This window comes from Atractosteus spatula, chromosome 2, assembly GCF_055471065.1.
Source record: "Atractosteus spatula isolate fAtrSpa1 chromosome 2, fAtrSpa1.hap1, whole genome shotgun sequence".
Lineage (NCBI taxonomy): Eukaryota > Metazoa > Chordata > Actinopteri > Semionotiformes > Lepisosteidae > Atractosteus > Atractosteus spatula.
The window spans coordinates 59,497,042-59,521,250 of NC_142707.1; the positions used below are offsets into that span (position 1 = coordinate 59,497,042).

A 24,209-nucleotide genomic window follows, 5' to 3' on the forward strand; every position below is an offset into this window, starting at 1 on the left:
TCTTCAGGGTTGAATCTTTGCTTGAAATTTTATACATGACTGAAAGCCTTAGGGTAGATTTATGCTGAAATCATACGAACCTGCACAGTGTCCAATAAACTTGTGTTTTGTGAGGCTTGTTAAATTAATGTAGGTGCCTACAATTACTTTAGCTTTGCCACAACAAATAGTATTAAATGTTATATTTACTATCAAATATTATATTTACTTCCTCTGTTTTGTTTCTTGCTTTATGTGGAGTAGGTTGCCATGTTAAGTGTCATAACTGGAAGCTTTAAAACAATAAAATGTGAAAACTGTAAGTTAACACTTTTACAAGGCACTGTCCATCCACATTCATTTAGTAGGTAATGAAGGTATGATACAATTGCACAATACAATTTATGTTTTTCTCTGAAGATATCATTATATAATATTTAAGCTCCACTTAAAATATGCTTATAATAAACGACTCTCGTGCCGATCACTACAATGTTGTAAATGTATGGAAAAGCAACTCTTTGACATTGTTTTCCCTCTTGATTCCTGGATTAAATCCAGTCTTCAAATTAAACTGCTGCTACATAATAACATCCTTGTAGTGAGGAAGGCACAACGCGCGGGCTGGCATTCCTGAATATACAATTCTGTTCCTACTGCAGATGTTGGTGAAAACACTCGGTCATGTCCCGAGACTGGGAAATTTGCACTTTTATTCCTCTTGAAATTAGACATTTGCCAGGGATGTGATAAAGGGTTAGATCTACTCATCCTTCTATCTTGTGGTCAAATAATACAATTTGCAAGGACAAAACTCTCCTATGATGAAAGCATATAAAATTCTGGATGTACATTTATTTTTGGTATTCTTTTTTTAGGTATAGCAAGTATCCACTGTACAGCATGACAGTCTACAGATTGCTTTTTATTGGTGAGATTAACCTAATAGTAGTCAAACATCGGAAACAGTCTGCTGTTGAAGGTTGCAATAACATTAAGTTAATAGATGGATCATTGGACCAGCAATCTCTGCATCTGTTAAAGTCATGTGTTGTTATTATTTGCTCAACACATGGCCTGTGTTTTTTTTTCCTAGTGGGTTAGTGTTAAGCACACTGTTGCAGTCTAAGGTTGCTCTCATGGGATAGATTATGCAAAAAAAAAGTCAAAAGGACATTTAGATGGTGTATTTTCCTAATTATTCTGGTTTTGTCCAACTGTGAGACATATAGTATGCTGGGAAATTGAAAAAAATATTTAGCTGAAACTGGGTAGAAAGTGCCTTTTTTACAGCATGTGAAACATCTACACTTAAAGCAAATGTAAATGACATTATTGCCTTAAATAGTACAACAAAATAAATTAATTGACACAATCTCAAAATTTTACAAATTGTGATTTAAGCACAAAGTCATGTACGTTGTGAAAGTACCGTAAAGTTGCCATCTTGTCACAAACCCCTGTTATCACCAAGGGCGAGAGTTTGCGTGAATGGCGATATGAAGCGGCCCTTCCTGCTCACTCGTTAGTGTAATGACTAATGTAATTTGATGTCCGAGCGAATAAGTAAAGGTTGTGTAGCAGACATTTCACTGCAGAAACATGATCTGCGTGCAGTGTTAACAAACAAAACTGCCTTGAAGTTGAGAGCGATACAGGTTTGATTCTATTGGATTAAAAGTGACGTATTCACAAGCTTGCTTGTTTACAATGTAATAGGGCCACTTCACCTCACAGGAAGTTGGGTTTCTTCATTCTAAATCTTTGAATATGGCTCTGTGCATAGCTGGAAACGTAGTCAATTTGGTGACGTAAATTAGAGGTTTTACACATTACTGTGTACATTTTACTTTCATTGTAGTTTGAAATGCATTCCTCAATGCCGATTCTTTCTAACCCCAAAATATTAAATTAGCATTGCTGTTCCCCTTTAAGATGGAGAAGAAAACAGATTACAGAAAGTAACCAGATGCAGACAGTAAACATTGCTGAACAGCAGCTGGAAGTTAGTGTGTTACCAAAGTATTGGTAGGATATTCCTGTGAGACTGTTACCAAGACAACATATTACTTTCTCATAGTAAGAAGAATGATGCCATAGTGACCCCCCAGCCCTGTTAAAAAAAAAAGCAATGCCTTTTGCTACAAGGATTTGCTGAATTGTAGGAGAGGACTGTGACTTTAATTTTCATGGTCTTGCATTCTGAATGACCACACTGTTGCATTGTTTCAAATGAGGAAAATCTGAGCTTTAGCAGTATGGGCGTCGTGGCACGACAAAGGACGACATTGTACAATGCATAGTCTAATCTGTTGTAATAGGGGCAACATCAAATGTCAGGAAAAAATCTCATGGTTGTTGGTCTATATGTTGTGATTTGAGCTCTGGAAGAAATATGGTTTCAGCTGGATTAGGTTTGCATAAGGTTTTGAAAATTAGTTTGATGATTAGTTTAGAAACATTTGTTATGTTGTGGTTTCCAATTTTAGATTTTAGAGCTTAATATACTGATTACAAAAAGGAACAGCTCCTGTGTAAGACACTGCCTCAGGGTTTTAGTATTTAATATCGCTCTTCAATGGATTGCTTCCAGCTTGTTAGACTTTTCCGTATAAAAAAATAACATAGCACAAGCCATCCCATTTTGTGTTCAGTTTCAGTATGATGACACTGTATACTTGTCATACAAATCTAGGATCTGTTTTAATTTATTGTACCCTGTACTGTATTACATTGCAGTGTAATAACGGAAACAGAACCCACAATATGCCATGGAATTATGTGTTTGGTTTGTAGCTAATAGATTCTTTACATTGAACTGAGTCTGATTGTGTGGAGTTCAGAATTAAACGTAGCAAACTGGACAAAGAAGCCACCAATGAAATTATTGACATTCTAAATAAAATGTTTTGTCCTTGTGCAGTACTTTAAGTTCTTATTTATATATAGAAGTATGTGTATTATCTTAAAGGTGAACCTTATAAAAGACAGCTGCTGACATTTTATTAGCATTGAATTTTGTTAAATCTTTGGTCTTCCTTTTTTTAAATGTATTGTATCCTACTGTGCCATTTTCAATTCCAAAATTTAGAAGACGGGAATGATGGAAAGCCATGTAGTTTATTTGATATCACAAGGAAGCACTTGTTGAAATCAGTTTTCAGTGCAAAGTATACTGTGGCATGTTCAAGTGTTATAGTTTCACTTGGAATTGCTGGAAATTTTTTTTAAAGTTTTTTGACATACAGGACAGTTTATTGACTTTTACAGTTTATTCACTGCTTGTTTGTGGTACCTTAAACATTCCCATCTGGGTATACTTTTGTTTGTTTTAATTCTTTCAAGACAGTGTAGCCTTATACCACTGGGCTGGGATTTCAGTGATCTTAAAATGAAAGTGAGTTTTAAGTTCAGAATCTGCATGGTACCAGACTGCACTCAAGGCTCTGCATATAACAGAAGTAAGGGGATTACATAGCCTTTCCTAAGGAGGATGTCTTGAATTACTTTATCAACCTGACTTAAATGTTCCTTATTCTCTTACTTTATATTTACTTAAAAGTTTTATTTTTATCAGAAGTTGTTTATCATCCGTTAGTTTTTGTTCTAGCAGATCATCAGATACCATTTAGTGGTACAAATGTTCTGACTGAATTCAGAACCTTAGGAAAAAACATACCCCATCAACATGTCATAGCCTTTAAAACACTTTTCACATGTGTTGTAGAGTACAGTATATACAAAATTTCCCCTAATTTAGATTGCAAGGAAAAAAATTGTCCATTACTCTTTTAACAGAAACATGTTCTAAACTACTGTAAAGCTCATCAAGTGTTACTACTGGAGCCCTTTAAACATTTACACATTTGACTGTAAATAGAAGTCCTGTTTATTTAACAAAATGCCCCAGCTGGTACTGGCATGCAATAGTACCCTGTAAAACGTGAACTAAATATGTTAGAATTAAATGGAAAATATGGTTCAACTTCCCAGTTTTAAAAAAGAAACCCATTTTACAGAAACAATTTTTAAATAATTTGATTATTTTATTTTTCTGAATTGCAATTCATTACTTAATTGCACCTTATTTACCTCACCAAAATGCTTATTTTTTCTTTAGTATTCTATACTGACATTAAAGCTTAATACAGTTAATTAATACACCTCTTTGTCTTTATATTTTACTTACAAGAAAGTGCTTCATTGGTCAGTATTGCTTTTAGCTTTTAGGAGTTCTAGGGGGATTCAGAAGGGATAATACAAAACGACACCCTTGCAGAGTGGAAGTTGAGCTCTACGTTCTACTCAAGAAGAACATTGTAATAAGAGGAGTCCATTTGGCCCTAATTGCTTTTTTGGTTGTTAGAAGCTAAATGATTTGAGGACTTTATGCTGCCATTTCTTGAGTGAAGGGTATAACAGCAAGGTTAGACAGCTTACTATTGACTTCCACCATTCCTTGTGTAACCTGTGTGCTTGCAGTGTTGTCGGCCAGCAGCCATATCACCCTGCAACTCACAACTGGCAACCCACTGAAGCTAAGCAGGTGTGAGCCTGGTCAGTACCTGGATGGGAGACCTCCTGGGAAAAACTAAGGTTGCTGCTGGAAGAGGTGTTAGTGGGGCCAGCAGGGGCGCTCACCCTGTGGTCCACGTGGGTCCTAATGCCCCAGTATAAGTGATGGGGACACTATACTGTAAAACAGGCGCCGTCCTTCGGATGAGACGTAAAACCGAGGTCCTGACTCTCTGTGGTCATTAAAAATCTTAGGGTGTTTCTTGAAAAGAGTAGGGGTGTAACCCCGGCGTCCTGGCCAAATTTCCCATTGGCCCTTACCAATCATGGCCTCCTAATAATCCCCATCTATGAATTGGCTTCATTACTCTCTGCTCTCCTCCCCACTAATAGCTAATGTGTGGTGAGTGTTCTGGCGCACTATGGCTGCCGTCGCATCATCCAGGTGGATGCTGCACATTGGTGGTGGTGGAGAGGAGACCCCATTACCTGTAAAGCGCTTTGAGTGGAGGGTCCAGAAAAGCGCTATATAAGTGTAAGCAATTATTATATTATTATTAATCCTTTAAACACTGTGTAAAAAATGGTAGATGTGTGTGCATTTTGGAGGACAGTGTTTACAGTCCTCATTCTTCCTGTGGTGCAGCACTGGTTGGTAGTTGTAACATCACAATGATTAACATTGGTGATTGGTGATTGGTGATTAATGGGGTGAAGGTATGAAAGAAAACAATGGTAAATCCAGATTAAAGAAAAAACAAGTTTGTATTCTAGCACCATAGTAAGGTTGAACTGACCCTTTTGAATATGTTGAACGTCATTAACTATGATGTGTAATGTCCTTTGGGAAAATATTCATCTTTCATTGTTGTGATAGTTTTCTAAATTGTCAGGGTGCAGGTCAAAAATTTGAAAATAGCACTTTTATTGTGATCCACCTGCATAAAAATGCACAACACTCCTTACTGCATATTTGTATGTTGTACAAGGTGATTCACAGCATTGAATAAGAAGTTTTAAATTGGATGACAAAAATATTTTAACGAATTCTTTCTAAAGTGTGTTTTAAGCTAATACATTTTCAATTAGACATTTTTCAATCTTTCTTCTTTTTTTTCTTTTCAGATTTTTTTAAAATATGATGACTTATGTAACATACAATGGAACTTTTTCTGTTTTTTTTCTGTTTTTGGAAAAGTCTTATTTTTTCTTCTTCATCCAAGTCTTGGTAATAGTGCCAAACCCTGTAGGATTCTAACCTCAAACATGCAAATTCAAAATGAAGTTTAAAAGTACTTAAATTCACTTTATTTATTTGTATTAAATGAAATAATTAGATGAAAGTAGTAAAAAAAATCCAGTATTAGTATACAGCTTTTAGGTTTATACAGCCGGCCTATTTTAAGGTGAAAATCATTAATTAGACTCTGCTGTTCATATTGTATAATTCAAAAAAGTTAAATGTAAAACCAGTTTCAATTGCTCTCTCAGGAAGTGTCCATTACACTACAGTGAAAAGTAGAATAAGTTTAATTGTAAAATTATTTGCTAAATTATTTTTAAAAATATTTTATTCTCTCTAAGTAATATGCTCCTAATTTATTACTTCTAAATAGTAAGGCTTTGTAAGGTAACTATTATGCTTAATTTCAGATAACCTGCTATGATGATGATGATCTTATTCTATTCTACTTTGCAAAGTAGATAATGGGAGCCTACATGATGTGGTGCATAGACATCACCTTAGAATGTTTGTGTTCTGGCAAGATGGGATGGTAATTTATCACATAAATGCATGTTATGCATTTTGTGTGTGAAGGAATGTGCAACAACCTTTTATTTTTCTCTTTCAGGTCGTCTCTATGCCATGCAGACAGGAATGAAACTTGACAGTAAAACGCCTGAATGTCGTAAATTTCTAGTGAAGCTAATGGATCAATTGGAGATGGTAAGGCTATTTGTGGTAAAAAACATCCTCTTATTTTGGTCATTCTGACTTATAAGAAGATGGAATGGACTTTTTTTGTATTACTTGGTCTTTTTGATCCCAAAGTCTCACCAAGCAGCTCGTGAAGGATCCCACATGATCCACATTCACAGCACACAACTCTGTGTCAAGAAATGCTTCCTAATCTCAGTCTTGCAACCTACAAAAGCTTCCTTTCCTTTTGTGTCCCAGCATGGTTTTGATTTAATAGAAATTGTTTTAGTTGAGCTGGATAAAGGCTTTTCTCGATTTTGAGTAATTCATGGACCTGCTAAATAATGTCTGCTTTGTTCTTTCTATACAAAACGGGTCTGTACGCCACATTTATAGATTTTTGTCAGGGCAGGGTACAGAAAACAATGTTTTACTGTAAGGAGAAAGATTTTACCAAAATAAATAAATCATGCAAACGAGGAGTTCGTTTAGCCCATCTAGCTTGTGTGGTTTTTGGGGCCTAACCAATGTGATGTTCTTATCCAGTCATAAAGAGTGTTTAAGTTTTCAGAATGCTACGTGTCACTTTTTCAGGTGATGATAATGTAGAAAGAACTTAAAGATTTTGAACAGTTTGAAAATAAAAAGTGTGCTTCTATATATATATAGTTTGTAAGTTATGTTTTCTGGTACATTTGACCTAATTTTTGTTTGTATTTAATGATATTTTCCTGCTGTGCCTTCCTTCTCTGAAGTCCTCGAATTCATCCCTGTACTTCCAGTGTTATTTCTACTTGTGGTAACAACAGGTTTGTGACAACTAAGTAATTTGATAGAACTCATCTTCACTAACAAAACTATTACTGTATTCTAAATAGGATCTTATTTGTACATTGTATGTACTAAGGTTGTTTGCTATTTTGTCATTTCACCTGCATTGTCTATGATATAAAAGTTTCAAAATAAAAATCTATTTTTTAGTTAGCTTTTCCAAGCTGTTTCCCATTTCTTATTTACCATTGATTTTGCAACCTGCAAGTTACACTATAACAGTCATCTGCCACATGTTTCACAAGTATTTAACATTTACTTTAATTATATTTAAATATTTTCAAGGTTACAGGTATACCTCAGTTTTCATAAGGGTTACGTTTTGCATAATGTTACTGTACATAAGCCATAATTTACATAAGAACAGACTCTTATACAGTACATTCATACTTACAGCTGTTATTACAAAAATAATAACTTTACAGTACTGTAATACACAATTACACAATGGCAACATTATTACAATGTACTATGCAGTAGTTTAATATTAAAACTGTGCTCTTGAAAAGTAATTGTATAGTGCTTTTCACAGCATAAGTGCCTTTCATATCACTAGAATGCATTTCACACTAAAACGGTAAAACTGCAAATACACAGTGCAAATGCACACATGAAATGCAATAGTCAACGACACTGAGGCTGCACGTAACTTTTTACCTGAAGTCATATTTATGTAAGTCAGGAACTACCAGTAATTTGCCGATTGCTTCTCCTATTTTGGTGTTATAAAACTACTTGGCTAGTGAACTTTGCAGGTGACGAACTGGGGTGGGGTGTGGCGAGGGCACAAGCCCAGAGAACCAGAATCCATTATAGTATAAATGAAGATGAGCTGCCGCCCCAATACAGATGCAATACTCCGATAGTGGCATAACTCTAGTTTGAACCAGCAGAATAAAAATGAAAAGAAGAAACTGATTTATATTTCCTGTTACATTTCCTTTGCATGAAAGTAATCATTTAAGGAACAAGTAATAGGTTTATTCCATGCTGAAAGAAAAGAGAAGAAAGAGAACACAACGTTTCGGCCATGGAGCCTTCTTCAGGTGTGAAGCCTGAAAAAGGCTCCACGGCCAAAACATTGTGTTTTCTTTCTTCTTTTTTTTCAGCATGGAATAAACCTATTACTTATTCCTTTGCAGCCTACACATGCTGATGCAGCTTCCCACCTGAACAAGTAATCATTTAAGAGATGTACTGCACACATTTTTAGAAAGCAACCCTATGCCTGTATGCATTGAAACAGTTCCTCCATTATAAATTAGAATTTAATTTCTATTTTATTTCTGACGCACGATACATGGTAGATCTGCATTCTTTTTCTAGATCAAATATATATTTGATACCTATTATCTACTATTGCTTTATATATGAAATCAGTGCTTGTTAAGCCTAAATTAGATACAATTCAGTATTTTGGCAAGTACTAATGTCAAAGTGTGAAATAAAGTTTGACCTCAGAGTGATTTCTTTATTATACTTTTTAGTTTTTCATTCATGAGCTTTTTGTTACGCATCAAAAGATGTATACTTTTTTAAATTCACCTATAGTTTAAAAATAACCGTTTTGACAATTAAAATAGAAAATATTCCCAAATAAAGGAGTTACTGTTGGATCTTTTATCTGTACTTGCAAATATTTTGTCATTTCAAATAATCGGGGAAAAATCTTGAGATTAAGTGGTTATGGTTTAAATAGAGGGTGAAGCAAATCAATTGTTATGCTCATTTGCTGTGATTATGATTTCAACATTTAAAGGGAGTACTGTACCTTTAGTGAAAGACATTTTTATTACCATAATTAGACATAATAAGCAATTTCCACCATTTGTACCTCTTGGCAGAATTTCCTTTTGAATTTTCCTTTTTCACATAACACAGAAAAAAAAGGTTAAGTATTCTGAGACTAAACCCAAAATGCAACTGACTGACTTTCCAATAATGATTTAAAACTTTCCACATTAATTTTTAATAGCTTTGTTACTTGTAGTGTTTTGTCTCTACATGGCCTAGAAATATGCAGTTTTAACAGTTTCTTCCTATAATGTTATACAGTATATGTAGGGCCATCTTATGGAAGACGATAATCCCATTTCAAATGATTGATGGAATGCATCATTGAAACATACTTTATACTTTAAATCCAGAGTGATAATTATGTTTTGAAAGCTGTGTGTATATTTCTTTAGAAATCAAGAGTTGCTTCAAACACTAGAACTCTGGTGCCAAGGCTCAGAAAATAAACCATTTCTAATCTTTGTATGAATGCTATGCTTTTGATATTCTGGCAATAAATGTCTTTCTGTCTACACTGCCAGGTACGTGCACTTTAAATGTCCTGACATTTGATTATTTTAAAAGGTGGTATGGTACAGAAATCCTAGGAGAAACTGTTTCTTCTTAATAGTAGGGTATGGTACTGCTTTACAAGAAGTTCATTCTATGTCCTGGAAACACCTTAGTGATTTTGTTTTCTTTTCATCCAGTCAGGGAAAAATCTACAATACTGCAAACACAAATCCGGGTTGCTGAATAATTTAAGGTTTACTGCATTGAAGAGAGAAAAAAGGACTACTGCACTTAGTTTTAAATGGGTCCACCGTATCCAGTAAAATATCGCTGCACCTTTTATTACTTTTGTTTAATTATTAGAAAACATTCATAATTATTAGGAATTATACAGTAACTCACCAGCATAGTTGTAAAAGTTAGTCCAAAATGTATTTTTTGAACATTTACCTAGGTGAATATTTTATTTGAAAATGTTTTTATTGATCATAAATGTTTTGATTAGTGTATGCACTTTAATTATACCATGCATTATTTTCAGGCGCACTTCAGAATTAAGCAATATGGACTAATTCGATGTTCTGGATTTTCACATTTTGACATTAAATGCGCCTTATGTCAGGTGTTAAAAAAGCAGACTCAGAATGCCGGCTATGCAAAAACCAAACCGCAGTTCAAATATTTACTTAAGTCAGAAGAAGTTTATTTTTTAGAAATATTATTTTTCTGTTAGCAAAGTATCCGCTAGATTTTTTTTCTTTTTTTATACCTGAATAATGGGCAGTACTGTGCATGGTAAATGCATGTGCACACAATAAAGCCCACAGATCTTACAGTATTTGTAAAACTGGTGGAAGTCATTGTATACAGTACATTTTAAAGTAATGCCAATATACCATCATTAGAGCTTTTCTGTGATTCAGCACTCAAGGTTGTTGGAAGGACAGATGGAAGAGCCCTGTGTGCCATGTTGTGTTGACACTCCTGCTGTAATCCCTAAGTGTGTTCACTCTCTCTTTTCCTGATGAAGAGCTGTGACGGTGTTGCATTGCGACTGAAACAGGGCAACTTTTGTTCCTTTTTTTGCACATAAACATAACATGACATCTACACATAGGTATACAGTATTTGCTATGGATATTTTGTTGTAGTCTTGTCTTAACAAAAAAAACTCTGAGTGCAATAAAAGGATGCAAGGTGTAGCCATTTATATAGTAATACTGCATCCATGTATAATGTGATATACAAATATTAATTCTCAATTGTGCAAGGGCAGAAAAGTGTTTATAATTACATAATGTCTCTCATATTTGCCCATACTCAATATCTGCCTTCATCTGAACAAGACACTGTCATGTGTTGAAAGAGTGAACTAATGTAGAATGTTATTGCTGATGATTGCCAGAAAAAAGCAGAATTTTTACTAAATGTGTTACAGACTTTTAACTTGAACTTGAACTTTATTGCCATATGTAACCGGTACTGGTACAATGGAATTCTTACTTACAGAAAGTCTCTCGATTGTAAAACAAGTGTAAAAAACATATATCTCCAGTACATTATTAAAAGGAATGTGCATTTAATTGCAGCAGTTTAAAGTGATTTTTCATCTTTTAGTGTTTAGTGCTTTAATAATCTGGACAATACTTTTTATTATTCCTTTCCTTTATCATAAAAGGCTATTTAAGCAGTTATACATTGTAGCATGATTAGTTAATGAGCTGGAGTTAGTGTCCTGCAATTGTTTTGGAACAGCAAAGTCAAAACGTTAATTTTTGCTGTTCAGTTATGAAATTTATATTAGTTATAATTAAATTAATATGGATGTTAAATACAATATAAAGTTTATTTTGGGCAGTTCCATTCAGTTATGTTAAATTGCCTATGAATTTGTTTACACCCTGGATCACATAGAAGATTTTTTATTCTGTTTCAGTTAATCATTTTCATTACAAAAATATGGTAGTCAAAGTCATTTTGATTTAGTACAGCATTTGTACATAATCCACTCTATTTATTATCTATTTATTTCAACCCATTAGAACGTAGGAAAATATCAAGGAACATAGGTTGGGTACCTTTCCTGAAAAAATAAATTTTAAAACAGTATGGAGTTCTGATATGGTAACATCTCAACCTCTCGAGTTTAACTGTCAAATTCTAACTGTGATTGTAAATTTTGTACATCCACTGCTCATAACCTGTTTACTGCTCTTAAAAAAAGAATATTAAATCCTTTTTCACCTTTGAAGCATGAAACATGACTTCTTAATCACATTTAATATGTGGTTGCTGTGGTTTGCAAATGGTCCCATTTTTACATTAGTAAGTACCTACAGACACATTTGCTAACCAGAGCCCCACATTTTTCCTGTGTCTAAGTGTGTGGAAGATGGGGGTCATGAATAATGCATACATTGAAGGGGAAAAATAAATACTTTTTTTCCATTTATATGCCGGGAATTTTAAGATTCAATTAAGAAAGACTTGAGAATTTGTTTTGGTTGCCATGTTGAGTGGTTGATATATCATATCAACAGAACATCCCTGCTGCCAATAGAGTAGTTCTGCAGTAGTTATATTATGGGATAACGTCTTCAGATAAGTTGGTTATAATTTCTTTAAGCTTTAGGTGGAAGCTGAGTGATATTGAATTAATAGCACAGTGATTCTGGGTCTGTAATGGGCTGGCTTCCAGTCCAGGGTGTATCCCACCATGACCCTGATTTGGGTAAGCGGATATTGAAAATTATGTGATACTGTGTTTTCATTTGTGTATTTGTTTTTTTTTATTACTTCCAAAGAAGAAAAAATGGTTTTAAAAGTTTAAAATTAACTGCTAGAAAAATGTCTCCTGATATCACTGCCTATGATAACATTTCTTTTCAGAGGAGTCTCCCAATTGTATGTTTGGTGTTTCTGCCTTGTTACTCATGTTAATCCTTTTCTAGCAAAAGGATGTGAAAAAATGTACTCCCTGATAAAAGCAAGTTAGTGCTTACCTGTTATTCATAAAGGAAACCCATTAGGAGAGTGTTTTCAGAAAGAGAATCCTTTGTGTCAAGTATATATAACCTCGCGGTGTGCAATGTATAAACACTGCAAATTAATTTGAAAGAAAAATGAAAACCTGTGTGACCTTCCACTGATCAAAGAACCAGTGTTCTTTCTGTTTGTGGCAATCTGGCACTGCCCTCCCTATTGTGTTTAAAAATAAACAGCTGTCCTCCTGCCAGAGTTTTACTGTTCTATAATCTGTTACAGCTGCTTTCTGTCCATTTGTGATTAAATTTATTCATTTTAAAACATTATTTTCCTGTGTGCCCACTACAGGGTTGCTTTCTTGATAGATATCTTCTTTGATACTATTATTGTTTGGATTACTTTTCTCGGAGAAGTACCTTTTTATAAGGCTGAAGGGCATAATTTAAAAATCAATTTCTTTATCTGCAGTGTAGTTACTGTGGCAGAAACTAAAATGAACTACAAGAAATATAAAATAGTTTGGTTAGAATAACAAAATCGGTATCATTGGCTTTCCCATTTTGTGGATAAATGCCTCAATTGTATTCAGAATGCTAGCTTCAGGCTAAGGTCTAACCTAAGCTTGTTTTTTAGTACCCACTTGGTAATCACCTAAAAATTGCTGTTGACAATTAGAATGTCGGCTTCATCTCAGTAAAAAAGATGATATATGCTGTACCTCAGTGCAAAAAGATACAATAAAAGTCATGATGTTTCCATCTTAAACTATAATTTTATTTTGATGGAATAAATTAACCTTTTCAGTTGCCAGAGCGCAAAGCAGAATACATAATCCAATTTCTTTCTTTTCTGTTTCAGTACCTTATAGGCAAAAAATAATCACATTCTTCACGTTGTCCTCTATCCCTTTATTTTCTATTTCTGTATGTTTTATCTGGCAGTGTCTATCATGTTTTTCCATCTCTCAGTTGATTCTTGTGATTTCAATTAAGGGTCTTATTGAACAATGTCCCACACATATGGAGGTGCTCATCAGTTTTCTAGAAGAGGTGATGTCTTCTGTAACTGCATTTTAAATTTGGAACATGTTAAGCTAACAGTGACAATGAACCTTTGAAGATACTACATGTGACAGTTTCCTAGTCTTGCATATTGTACTGGGGTCTAAAGTATTTTTTTCTAAAAGGCACTTTTTTATCTGTAAAATGTATGAAACAACCTTATAGCCATTAAATCATTCTAACAGTTTACTTTCCTTCTTTTAAATATGTTGCATGACAACCAATTAAAATGTAAGTAATGTTTCATTTAAAACCATTTGGAGTTCTTCTCTTGAATAAGATTTATCTTATCTATCTTTATTGAATAAGTTTAGCACAAGTAGTTACTGTACTTTTTACTGTCTACACAGACAATTGTTCACTATGTTATCAATATGAATGAGAAATGAGACGTACTGACCAAATTTATTATGAAAACAAAATTTTAATGTGTATGTAAATCTTCATATTTAAAGGGCCATTTCCTTCACATAAATGTGACTTCTAACATGTAATAATCATCAAAAGATGTTCTTTTGTTTTGGGATTGTTTTAATTCATGTAATTGAGCCTGGTTAACATGTTTGATATGTCCCTTGTACTGTAGGAAGTCAGAACACTTCCTCTTAAGTTTTCACATTCCTTCCCATTGCTAAATACAAATGATGTACTGTGTAATGTATTATGTTTTTTTTTAAAGGAGCCTGAAATTTCATTAAAAAGTGAACAGTAACTCTATTCACAAGTCTTGAGTCCACCTGTTGAAATGTAAGCAGTATTATTTGCTTTACTGATTTTACAGGGAAACCTGAAGCTTTCTGGTAGACTCTTAACATCTTAGAAAGTCTTACTCTGTCACAGTGAGTTGGCTTACCGAAGCACTTTTTTGGGTTCCAGCCACTTCAAACCATTGATACACACAATATGGGAGTCCCGCTAATTTAGCATGTGAAGGGAGGTGGTGGTCACTTAAGCAGAAGAAAACGTGTCTAGGGGTTTCAGACCACACAGTCTCCCATAAAAGGGTTTCTTTCTCAATAGTCTTCTTTAGATATGGTACAATAAGCTTTCTCTCAGCACCTTCTGATTCACTGAATTGAGAATCCAAAGCTCTTGCATGCATGTCTTTGAGAGAATATACTGCAAATGTTTTTAAAGGCACAGTCATGCTTTTTATGACACTGACCTGTTTTGATCTTTTTATTTTCTTGTTAAGGATTCTTCCATTTAAAGTGAAATTGTGCAATGTTGCATTTGCATATGAATGCATGAATAAATTAACCATCCACTGTGCCTTAATATTTTGGCCTGTGATTGTTTTGAAAAGCGTAGCATAATTTCAAGTATCTATTGTTAAACACAGATGTATTTTATTTTCATTTAATCTCTGTACCTAAGATATTCATGGTAGAAAATAAAATCTGTGTGCAAATGTTTTAAAATTATACATTTTTGACACAAAAGGGTGCTTTTTATATGGGTTTAAACTTGATCGTTTTGGGTAGGAATAAACATTTCCTTGTCGAAATTGTTACATAGTTGATGTGTTGTAATGGTAATGATTTAAGGTTTTTCTTTTATGCAGATTGATATTAAATAGAAACTCCAAAGCATCAGTTATTGAGTATTTCCTTGATAGTCTTTGTATGATGATAACAGATAAAAGATATTCACTCTAAATGATTCCACAGGATTCATATACAGATATCAATATAATATTAAACACATTTACTTCTCAAAATATCCAAATGGTTTAATATGATCGAATTGCTTTTCAAAATATTGTATTCAAACAGAAAGTTTACACGATTTCTAAACAGCATCTGTAATTTTGGAGATGAAACTCCCCTGCTCTTCTCCTGGGGATTAAATAGCATCATAGAATGTGATCATCTATTTAGTAGTTGAGCAAATGTAAAATAAAATCATTGTCGAAAACAGTATAACAAGATTGGTTATGTCTGTTCTATGATGTGGTTTAATACTTTGAGGAGAAGGAAGTAAGTTCAGTCCTAGTCAGTAGTCAACTAGGCTGCTGTTATAGGTTGATGGACCAGAGATGTTAAACCAAGGTTTCCACTGGATCCGTTGTATACTGAGGCTACTGTGCATCACCCAGATGGGTGCATATTTTAGTGGTAGATGAAGTGGATCAGACTGTATATGTACACTGCTTTTGGATACAATGCAACATTTAAATGCAGGGAATTATTAATCATAATTACTACTTCAACTCTGAGATGACATGCAGATGTTTACATTTCCTATTTGTTTTAATAACTCCCAAGAATTCTCCAGAATACAAATTTTTGAAAAGTGGTTAAATCATCTGAGGATTATATTTAGTAGTGTATTGATACTGTAAATGAAGCATTTGAATATTTTTTGTACCACAGTGTGGTAAGCTATTTACACAATTTCTACTAAGATACAACAACAAAATATACGAGATTTGATTTTTTTATAGGCATAATTTTCTCTGGGAAATTTGTGATGCATTAAATAGTGCTAAAATTAGCCTTTTCTGACTTTACCACCTGTAGTCTTTATTATTGTTAATATATTCTCTGTAAATATAAGCATTTCTTTTCAAGGTTATGAGTGTAATAATCAGATTGTTCTAGTCAGTAATTTATTATTGTCCCTCACCTCTTAATAAAGCACCTAGAAACCAGCTATAAAGTGACATAACACTGTGATGACAGTATGCATTTATTTAACTGGATCAACTGTGGAATACATCGCAAGTGTGTTGTGAAGTACAGAAAAGTAACAGCCTCATATTCATGTTCCAGTTATCATCAGAGAACTTCCAGATTTATTAATAATAAAAAAAACTTTACAGTTATGTGTAATAGTGCTGTGCCATAGTATGCACAGTAGGCTCACCACACATCAGCTGTCAGTGGGGAGGAGAACAGAGTGATGAAGATAATTCATAGATAGAGATTATTAAGAGGCCCTGATTGGTAAAGGCCAATGGGAAATTTGGGCAGGATGCCAGGGTGACACCACTATACTTTTAGAGAAACACCCTGGAATTTTTAATGACCACAGAGAGTCAGCTCCTTGGTTTTACATCTCATCCTAAACACAGTATCTTTTTGTTGTAGAGTGTCCCCATTGCTATACTGGGGCATTAGGACCCGCACGGACCGCAGGGTGTGCACCCCCTACTGGCCCCACTAACACCTCTTCCAGCAGCAACCTTAGTTTTTCCCAGTTGGTCTCCAATCCAGGTACTGACCAGTCTCACACCCGCTGAGCTTCAGTGGGTTGTCAGTTGTGAGTTATAGGGTGATATGGCTGCTAGTAAAATCTTACCATACTTTATTTTTTTTATTTTTTGGAGCAAAGCAGTGCTGCATATTTGTTATTTTAAAATAAACAGATTTAAAATAACAGATTTGTTGGCCGACTGTATTTGGACAGGAACTCACAACATGAGGGAAAAAATCATTTATAATTTATATGTTGCTAGCAAAGCTGTTCAGACAAAGGGTGGTTAAAAAAAGGAGTTTTGCTTTGAAGTCATAAAAAATGACATCACCTATTGTGACAGTGTCAGTCACTATGTCCACGGATGACACACCGACATGGAGGCGGGAAAGACAATGAACATGGCCCACAGAGTGTTTTATTTACTGTTATTGGAGAGAGAGAAACCAGGATTTTTGGTATATAATAATGGGGGAAAATAGGAAAGTCTTCTTTGCTGTTCTATAGCTTCATAACAAACAGCGAAAGAAGCTAAAAATAATGTTAAATAAAACCCACAAACAGGGAACCCAATCCAGGTTAGCTTTAAGTCTCTGAGGTTGTGTGGCAGCCCCTTTTCAGTACAGCTTTTCAGCTCTTCTCATGTTCTGGCTCTCTCTACACTTCTCTCGTGAGGGTCACACAGTTGAGGTCATCTGTCTGGTCTGAATTGGCTGTAGATCTACCCCCCTACTAATACACCACACCCTGCTGATACAGCTACAGTGTAAATCAAAGCTTCTTATTCCAGTAAAGTATTAAGATATTTAATCACTGCCTTTTCTGATTATTCTTTCTGTTTTTTTTTCCCATATTTACATTGTTCCTTAGCAAAAGCAGCTTCAACAATGATTATGTGAATTCGGGAATTCTGTAATACCTGTATTAAGTACATAATAATAAACCAGTGGACTTCTGTAACATGCCACTGCACTATTGAAATATCGCATTTCTCTACTTATATTTTAAAAAACCTTTTTTAATCATGGCCAAAGACCCTTTAAGCAGGAACAAGTCTTAAGCCAAACACATATTTGACAACAAAGAAATACAGAATATTTGAATTCACAAATTTTGAATTCAAAAGTAGACAGTTTCATCAGAAACCGTCCACAGCATTGAAGCTGGTTGCCACAGTCAGATTTGAACGCACAAACAGTTCATCAAACTTGTAATGCACATTTGCTTGTCCAGTGGTGCAAAGAGCAGTTAAGAATTGTGAAATGATCAGATGAATGCTCCTTTACTGTTGTCTTAAGAAACGGACATGTGCACAGGTGCCATTCTAAGGAAATCTTTCCACCAAACCAGTAGTGAAGGGTTCCGGTAGTTCTGTAATGTTATGGGGAACATATTCCTGGCACTTTGGGGGCACGCATTCCCTTAAAAGGCAAGGCCAATAATATTTGCTACTTAGTGTCTACTGAATGGTCATCTTATTCCTTCTTGCCTAAGCCAGCATTTTTTAGATATTCTGGTATAACACCTGAGACAGTGTTTTCCACCTCTGTTAACCACGCATGTGTTAATCGACTTTCTCATGTAAGTTTGATCCCTCCTACAGAATTCCAGACATTGGTTGATTCTATGTTATGGCTCATAATAACCATACTGGCCACACATGGTGGCCCAACATTCCTATACATCGATGTTTCCATTCTTATCCACATCTTGTATTATGTACTTTTTTATGACCTCTATATTCCGTGTTTCTTTGTTGTTTCAGATGAAAAAGGAGTTAAGTGACAGTGAGTCCATTTCTCAGGAGATTGTTGGAAACGCCCACATTGAAAACTATGCTATAAAAATGTTCCTCTATGCAGACAATGAAGATCGATCAGGGCGGTTTCACAAGTAAGGCTATGCATTTTCTTTTAATAAGATTTTGGAAAATATGTTGAATGTTTTACTTTGAAGATTTAACCTGAGATTAACTCACCTGAAAAGTAATGTCAGGTCTATCACTGTAGACTATACTGGATGACCAAGTGCTGCTTTGCTTGAATTTAAGTGGGCATACTGTCCCATTTCAAAACTGTTATACTATCTATAAAACTACAGATAAAATACTTTGTAAAAAAAGTTAATACTAATATAAAGTATAAGGATAGGGACGGCTGGCAATGCATTGTAGAAACCGCTCCGCTATGGAGTCTGCCGATGATGATGATGAGTATAATGTAAAGTATAAAGTGATATATACTATATCACAATATTATTGAATGGCTTATGTGTGTAAGTGAGTTGTATTTTAATGCTGGTTGCTTTAGTCCTTTTAAAAAAAAAACTATTCACTTGTAATTCAGTGTCTGACAAAAGTATTTTAGACCCTTTCTACGATATTCTATTTTGAATAAATTACAAAATGATTCATACACAATGTTGATTACTTAAAAATTCAGATCCATGAACTCAGTATTTAGTGGAAACATCTTTAGCAGCAATTATAACAAGTTTGTTTTTTTTCTGGTATTTACCAGATTTGACCCAGTTTGGTACTATCACCATTTTTAAGGTTCAGCTGACTGTGTTCACAGGAATATACAATGACTTCTATACTTTTTGTACCCTTTTCCTGATTTGCACTTTTTCAAGTGACTTTATTCTTGACTTGCTATGAAAGATCTTTCATCTTTAGCTTGAGTCTTTGCTTGACATTCAGTACCCAACCAATGAATCTCACTAAGACAGGATTTATTCTGAAATCATGAGATGTTATTGCACATGGAGGCCACTAAACAAGTCTTTGGCCCCTAAATGTAATTTTGTACACCTGTGTATACTTATACAGTTATGACTCTTGTATTTTTTATTTTTTATTTGTATTTTCTTGTATTCATAATCTGTTTGCTTCTTTTTGCATTTTTCTTTGCACGTGGAACAGGTTGTGTATATAACCAATATTATATAAGTGGAACTGCAACACTAATTTTATATTTTGGAGTAAGAAAGAAACATGTGAACCTACAATTTGCATCACAAGATAGACAACATCTATCCAGGTTTGCACAGCGCCATATTCTGGGATTCAGAACGAAGCAAAAAAAAAAACTTCCGGTTAGGTGAAAAGACCCTGTTACATTGTAAACAAGCAGGCTTGTGATTACATCTCTTTTAATCCAATAGAAATACATCCCTCAACTTCCAGACGGTTTTGCTGACAAATCTGCATGCAGATCACGCCGGAACATTTCTGCAGTGAAATGTCTGCTGCACAACCTGTACTTAATCGCTCATACATCACATCACATTACATTAGCCATTATAGTGACTTTAAAAAAAAAGTTCACAATTTTATGCTTAAATAGAGTTTTGTAAAACTTTGCAGTACTGACAATTAATTTATTTTGTTACCGAGATTTAATAACTGTTCTGAGAAATTGGAACTGCATTTCCCCCTTAATTGGTATTTCAAAGTGTCATGAATGCTAGCTTTAATGCAACAGTATGTGAAACCTGTGCAAGGAGCTGAATATGTTTGTAGCACACTGTATATAAAATATTTTAAGGAACACTTAAGGAATGGTCAATTAGATTAAATACAGCAATCATATTGATTCTTACAAAGACCATTAGAAGCATTTCTTATTAATCAGAGATCATACGTGAAGCTGTGGCATTATTTAGGTTAAGCAGTTGTAAGCAGGAGAGTGTCAGAGGAGCTGCAGTGTGGTCAGCATTTCAGAGAGGGGATTAGGATATGTATTTTTGAGAGACTGGATAGTTTAGATACATTTTGAAGGTAAATGAGACCATGATTGGCAGACAGGTGTGGCACAGTGGCACAGAGGTGAGACTCCAGCTCTCCCTTGACCCAGAATTGGATAATGTAGTTAATAAATGGATTGATGCATTGGCAGACAGTGTATATAAGCCAGGCAAGGAGTATATTTTGTATATTCAATGTAGAAAAAATATTAGGAACTCCCAATGAATACCTTGAGAAACTTGAAGAAGATGTGGCATGTATTCCACAAGACTTTGATTTTTCAGTATTTGTGAAAGTGAAAGGTGTGTCAGAGACCCCAAATCGACTACAGTATGCTGTCTCATTTGATCTAAGGTTGCTAATGTTCCAAAAAAGTAGACAGACTCCTCTCAAGCTCTCAAGCTCAGTTGTTCTTCATGCTGGAAGCAATGGCATTGACATAAACAGCAATATGTAACAAACTCAGAAGCCTTGGCGATAAACTAAAGAACAGGACTACATGACTGTTTTTTCAGGAATCATTCACCATTCAAAGGTGAACATTTGGAAGTGTTTAATTTGTAAACACAGCTGAGGACTTGAAAGCTGACATCTTCTTCAGCACACCATGTTCACTGCAAACCTTTCTATGGCAAAGACCAGCATTTAAAAAAGCATTTTAGCTAAAATGGAAGAGGAAGAAAGAAGATCTTCGAGGGAGATCCACAGAGAACAGTTCCTAAAAGAGAACCCCATGAAAAAACAAAACACCAAAGAATTAGATAATTAAATAATTCTTACCTGAATGCCAAGACTATGGGGTAAAACATACAAAATATAGATACTACTGTTTAGCAGACACTTACAATATAATTGAAAGTGACATATAAAATGGATGAGGTGGAATTAGAGAAATATACAGCAAAGAGAATATTCAGGCACAAGAAATTGACGTAGATCAGAATCTATGTTGGTCAGATTTACAAAACAACATTCAAACGATGTAGTATTAGCAGTACGCTACAGGTGACCCAATTCGGATATTATAATAAAGTAATATAGTATGTTTAATAGTGATGTACTGTGTATATAAATAAAGAGGTAGTTATGGGAGACTTCAACTTTTCCAATACAGACGGGGAAAGATCTATAAGAATATTGGTAGAAAAAAAATGAAATATTAAATAAGGTTAATGATAGTTTCCTTACCCAGTCTGACAGAGCATCTACAAGAGGAAATGCTTGTATAGATGTGATCTGTTCAAGCAATCAAGACAGAGTGAGGCATAGGTAAGAGACACAATACAGATCTGTGGTCATAGATACTGTAGGATAGATATGAAATCACTGGAATGTGCAACAACAGTTTAAACAAACTCTTCTTGAATCACAGAACCAATTTATCTTAAAGGTGCATAAAAACTATCACAAATGGTTTAACAAATCAGTTAAGAAAAATGTGAAATGTAAAGAAATACCAGGGAAAAGGTGATTTATAAAATGACTGAAATGAAATGAATGATGGTGTATTTTCACAGTACAGTTGGTAAAAATGGCAAGTTGGCAAATTATACCAAAATAGGTAAATTGGCGAACACCATAGAAGCAGTGAAAGAAAACCTAAAAATATTGTAAATATTCAAGAATAGGCATATACCTGGTAGAAGATATTTAATGTAGGTAAGTACAGGCATACAGGCAGCAATGACATGAACTAGCAACAAAAAAGGGAAAACACTGAAGCTGAAGACTGAGGCTGATGGCTACGTTTTTCAAACATTTCCAAAAGAGTTTTTTTTACGAAAAGGGTATTTATAACAGCAACACATTGCCTACCATTGAGAAAGTCTACTAATTTTCCACTTTTGGTTTCATTTGAAATTTCTAACTTTTTCCTACTGTAGGTGACAGAAAAAGGATTCCACAATTTTAAGCAGGCATTTCATAATTATGGCCAAGTGAATTTCTAGGTTTCTGACAGTTTCCAAAATGAAAAGCCAATCTTCAAAAAAGTTTTATGTTTAAAAGCCAACCATTGAGAGCTCCATCATATTGGCATGCAACTGAAGGTTGTTCAAGTAGGTGCTGCATTACAGTGGTGGATGAAGTGAGTTCCCTTTGTAAGAAAGAGTACATTACCTAGAAAGTAATAGAGTGACTTACTGTCTTTTGTCAGCTGACTTGGTGAGGACAGGTGGTCCAGTTGCAAATATTTTGGGATGCTTCGGGATGAAAAGCAATACAGAAATACAGGGTATGGTAATAATTGTAAGAGAAAGGAATGTAAGATCATAGGTTGTGGCTGTTCAGAACTTTTCATTGTGTAAGTTGTGATAGCAACAGAAGATGATCTAGCTGATGAAAAGAAAGCCCAAATCCTTTTAAGATTCAAAGGCAATTCCCAAATAAATCCTCCCCTAAAACTGCAGTAAGATGCTTCTAAGAAATTCTGCTTGACATAGTAAAATAAAGGTCCCTAATTGACCTGTGAATGGGGAGCTGGATTAAGAACTTGTTAATCACTGGAAAACAAGAGACGTATTGTAAGAGGGAGTGTGTCAGAATAAGAGTGCTGGCTTAGGTCTAATGAGGGTAATTTCTCAGAGTCATGACCATAATGTATGTAAATAGCCATAGGCTAACTGTGAACTTTTTAGAGATGCTGACCCTGGAGTATCTTGGGTCTAAATTGATGAATGGGGGGAAAACACAAAGGGTACAGTGACAAGACATTACAGCACCAAATTAACTGCCCCACATATAAACCAATGAAAATGAGTGAGAATTTCACCCTGCCTGATATAGGTATAGAGAATTTAAATTCTCATTAGAGAATAATATGCATTATTGGACCCATGTTACATCATTTTATAAGCTTTTCCAGTGTTCTGTGTGACATTTCTACAACTTAACCATTAACTCAAAGGCAAGTTAACTTCTCAATGACTCTTGATTTTAAATGCTGCATTGTCAAACATGGTTCTACAGAACTACCAAGAAATATTTTAAGACAATTAAAAAATGACAAATATGTGTGCATGTTTAGTTTTCATGCATTTTAGTGTATTTTAAATATCCCTGGTCTTGGCATCAATACATTTTGGGGGGTGTTAGCAGACAGGTGATTAGTGTACCAGTGTGATTTATTAATGTTAATTTCACTTTAAATGCAGTTATACAATAGGCAGTGACATCAAAATTTCATTCAAAATTGGTGATACTGAATTTTAGGTTTATTTTCAAACATGGGTGTGTTCATGTCTCTGGTAAGAAGTAATGGAACTGCTGGCACAGGACAACTGATTCCATTCCCCATAACAACTGCACAAAGGCCTTATTGATCCTCATAGGACACACCAACAAAATAACTTTTATAGACCAAATTGTGCCAAGTGGTAACACAGCTTCAGAGTACATTCACACGTGCTGCAAGATTTTTTTTTTTGCTAAATTGAGAGGAAGACTTTCAGTATAGTTCAAACATATGGGAGAGGGAAATATTCAAATAACTCCTAGGGAAATAATTATGAAGTATGTTTTGTAGTGTCCAATAAATCTAGCCCTTTATAGTACATCTGTGAATGTATTAAGTTAAAATATGCAGAAAATTAAGATTCCAAACTTTGTTTAGTGTGACTGTACCCAGTATAGTCTTGTATATGTGAATGGGCTGTCAGACAGCTTTATGGCACGTGTTTGGGTA

At 34.6% G+C, this 24,209-nt stretch overlaps 1 protein-coding gene across 1 annotated transcript in view; it reads left to right on the forward strand.

Annotated features, from left to right (window-relative positions):
* The window catches only part of vta1 (vesicle (multivesicular body) trafficking 1), a 78,924-nt gene that overhangs the window by 33,541 nt on the left and 21,174 nt on the right, over nucleotides 1–24,209 (forward strand). The window contains exons 2-3 of the mRNA XM_088934032.1: nucleotides 6,348–6,442; nucleotides 18,545–18,672. Coding sequence (XP_088790158.1) covers nucleotides 6,348–6,442; nucleotides 18,545–18,672 — 223 coding nt within the window. The remainder of the gene's footprint in view (nucleotides 1–6,347; nucleotides 6,443–18,544; nucleotides 18,673–24,209) is intronic.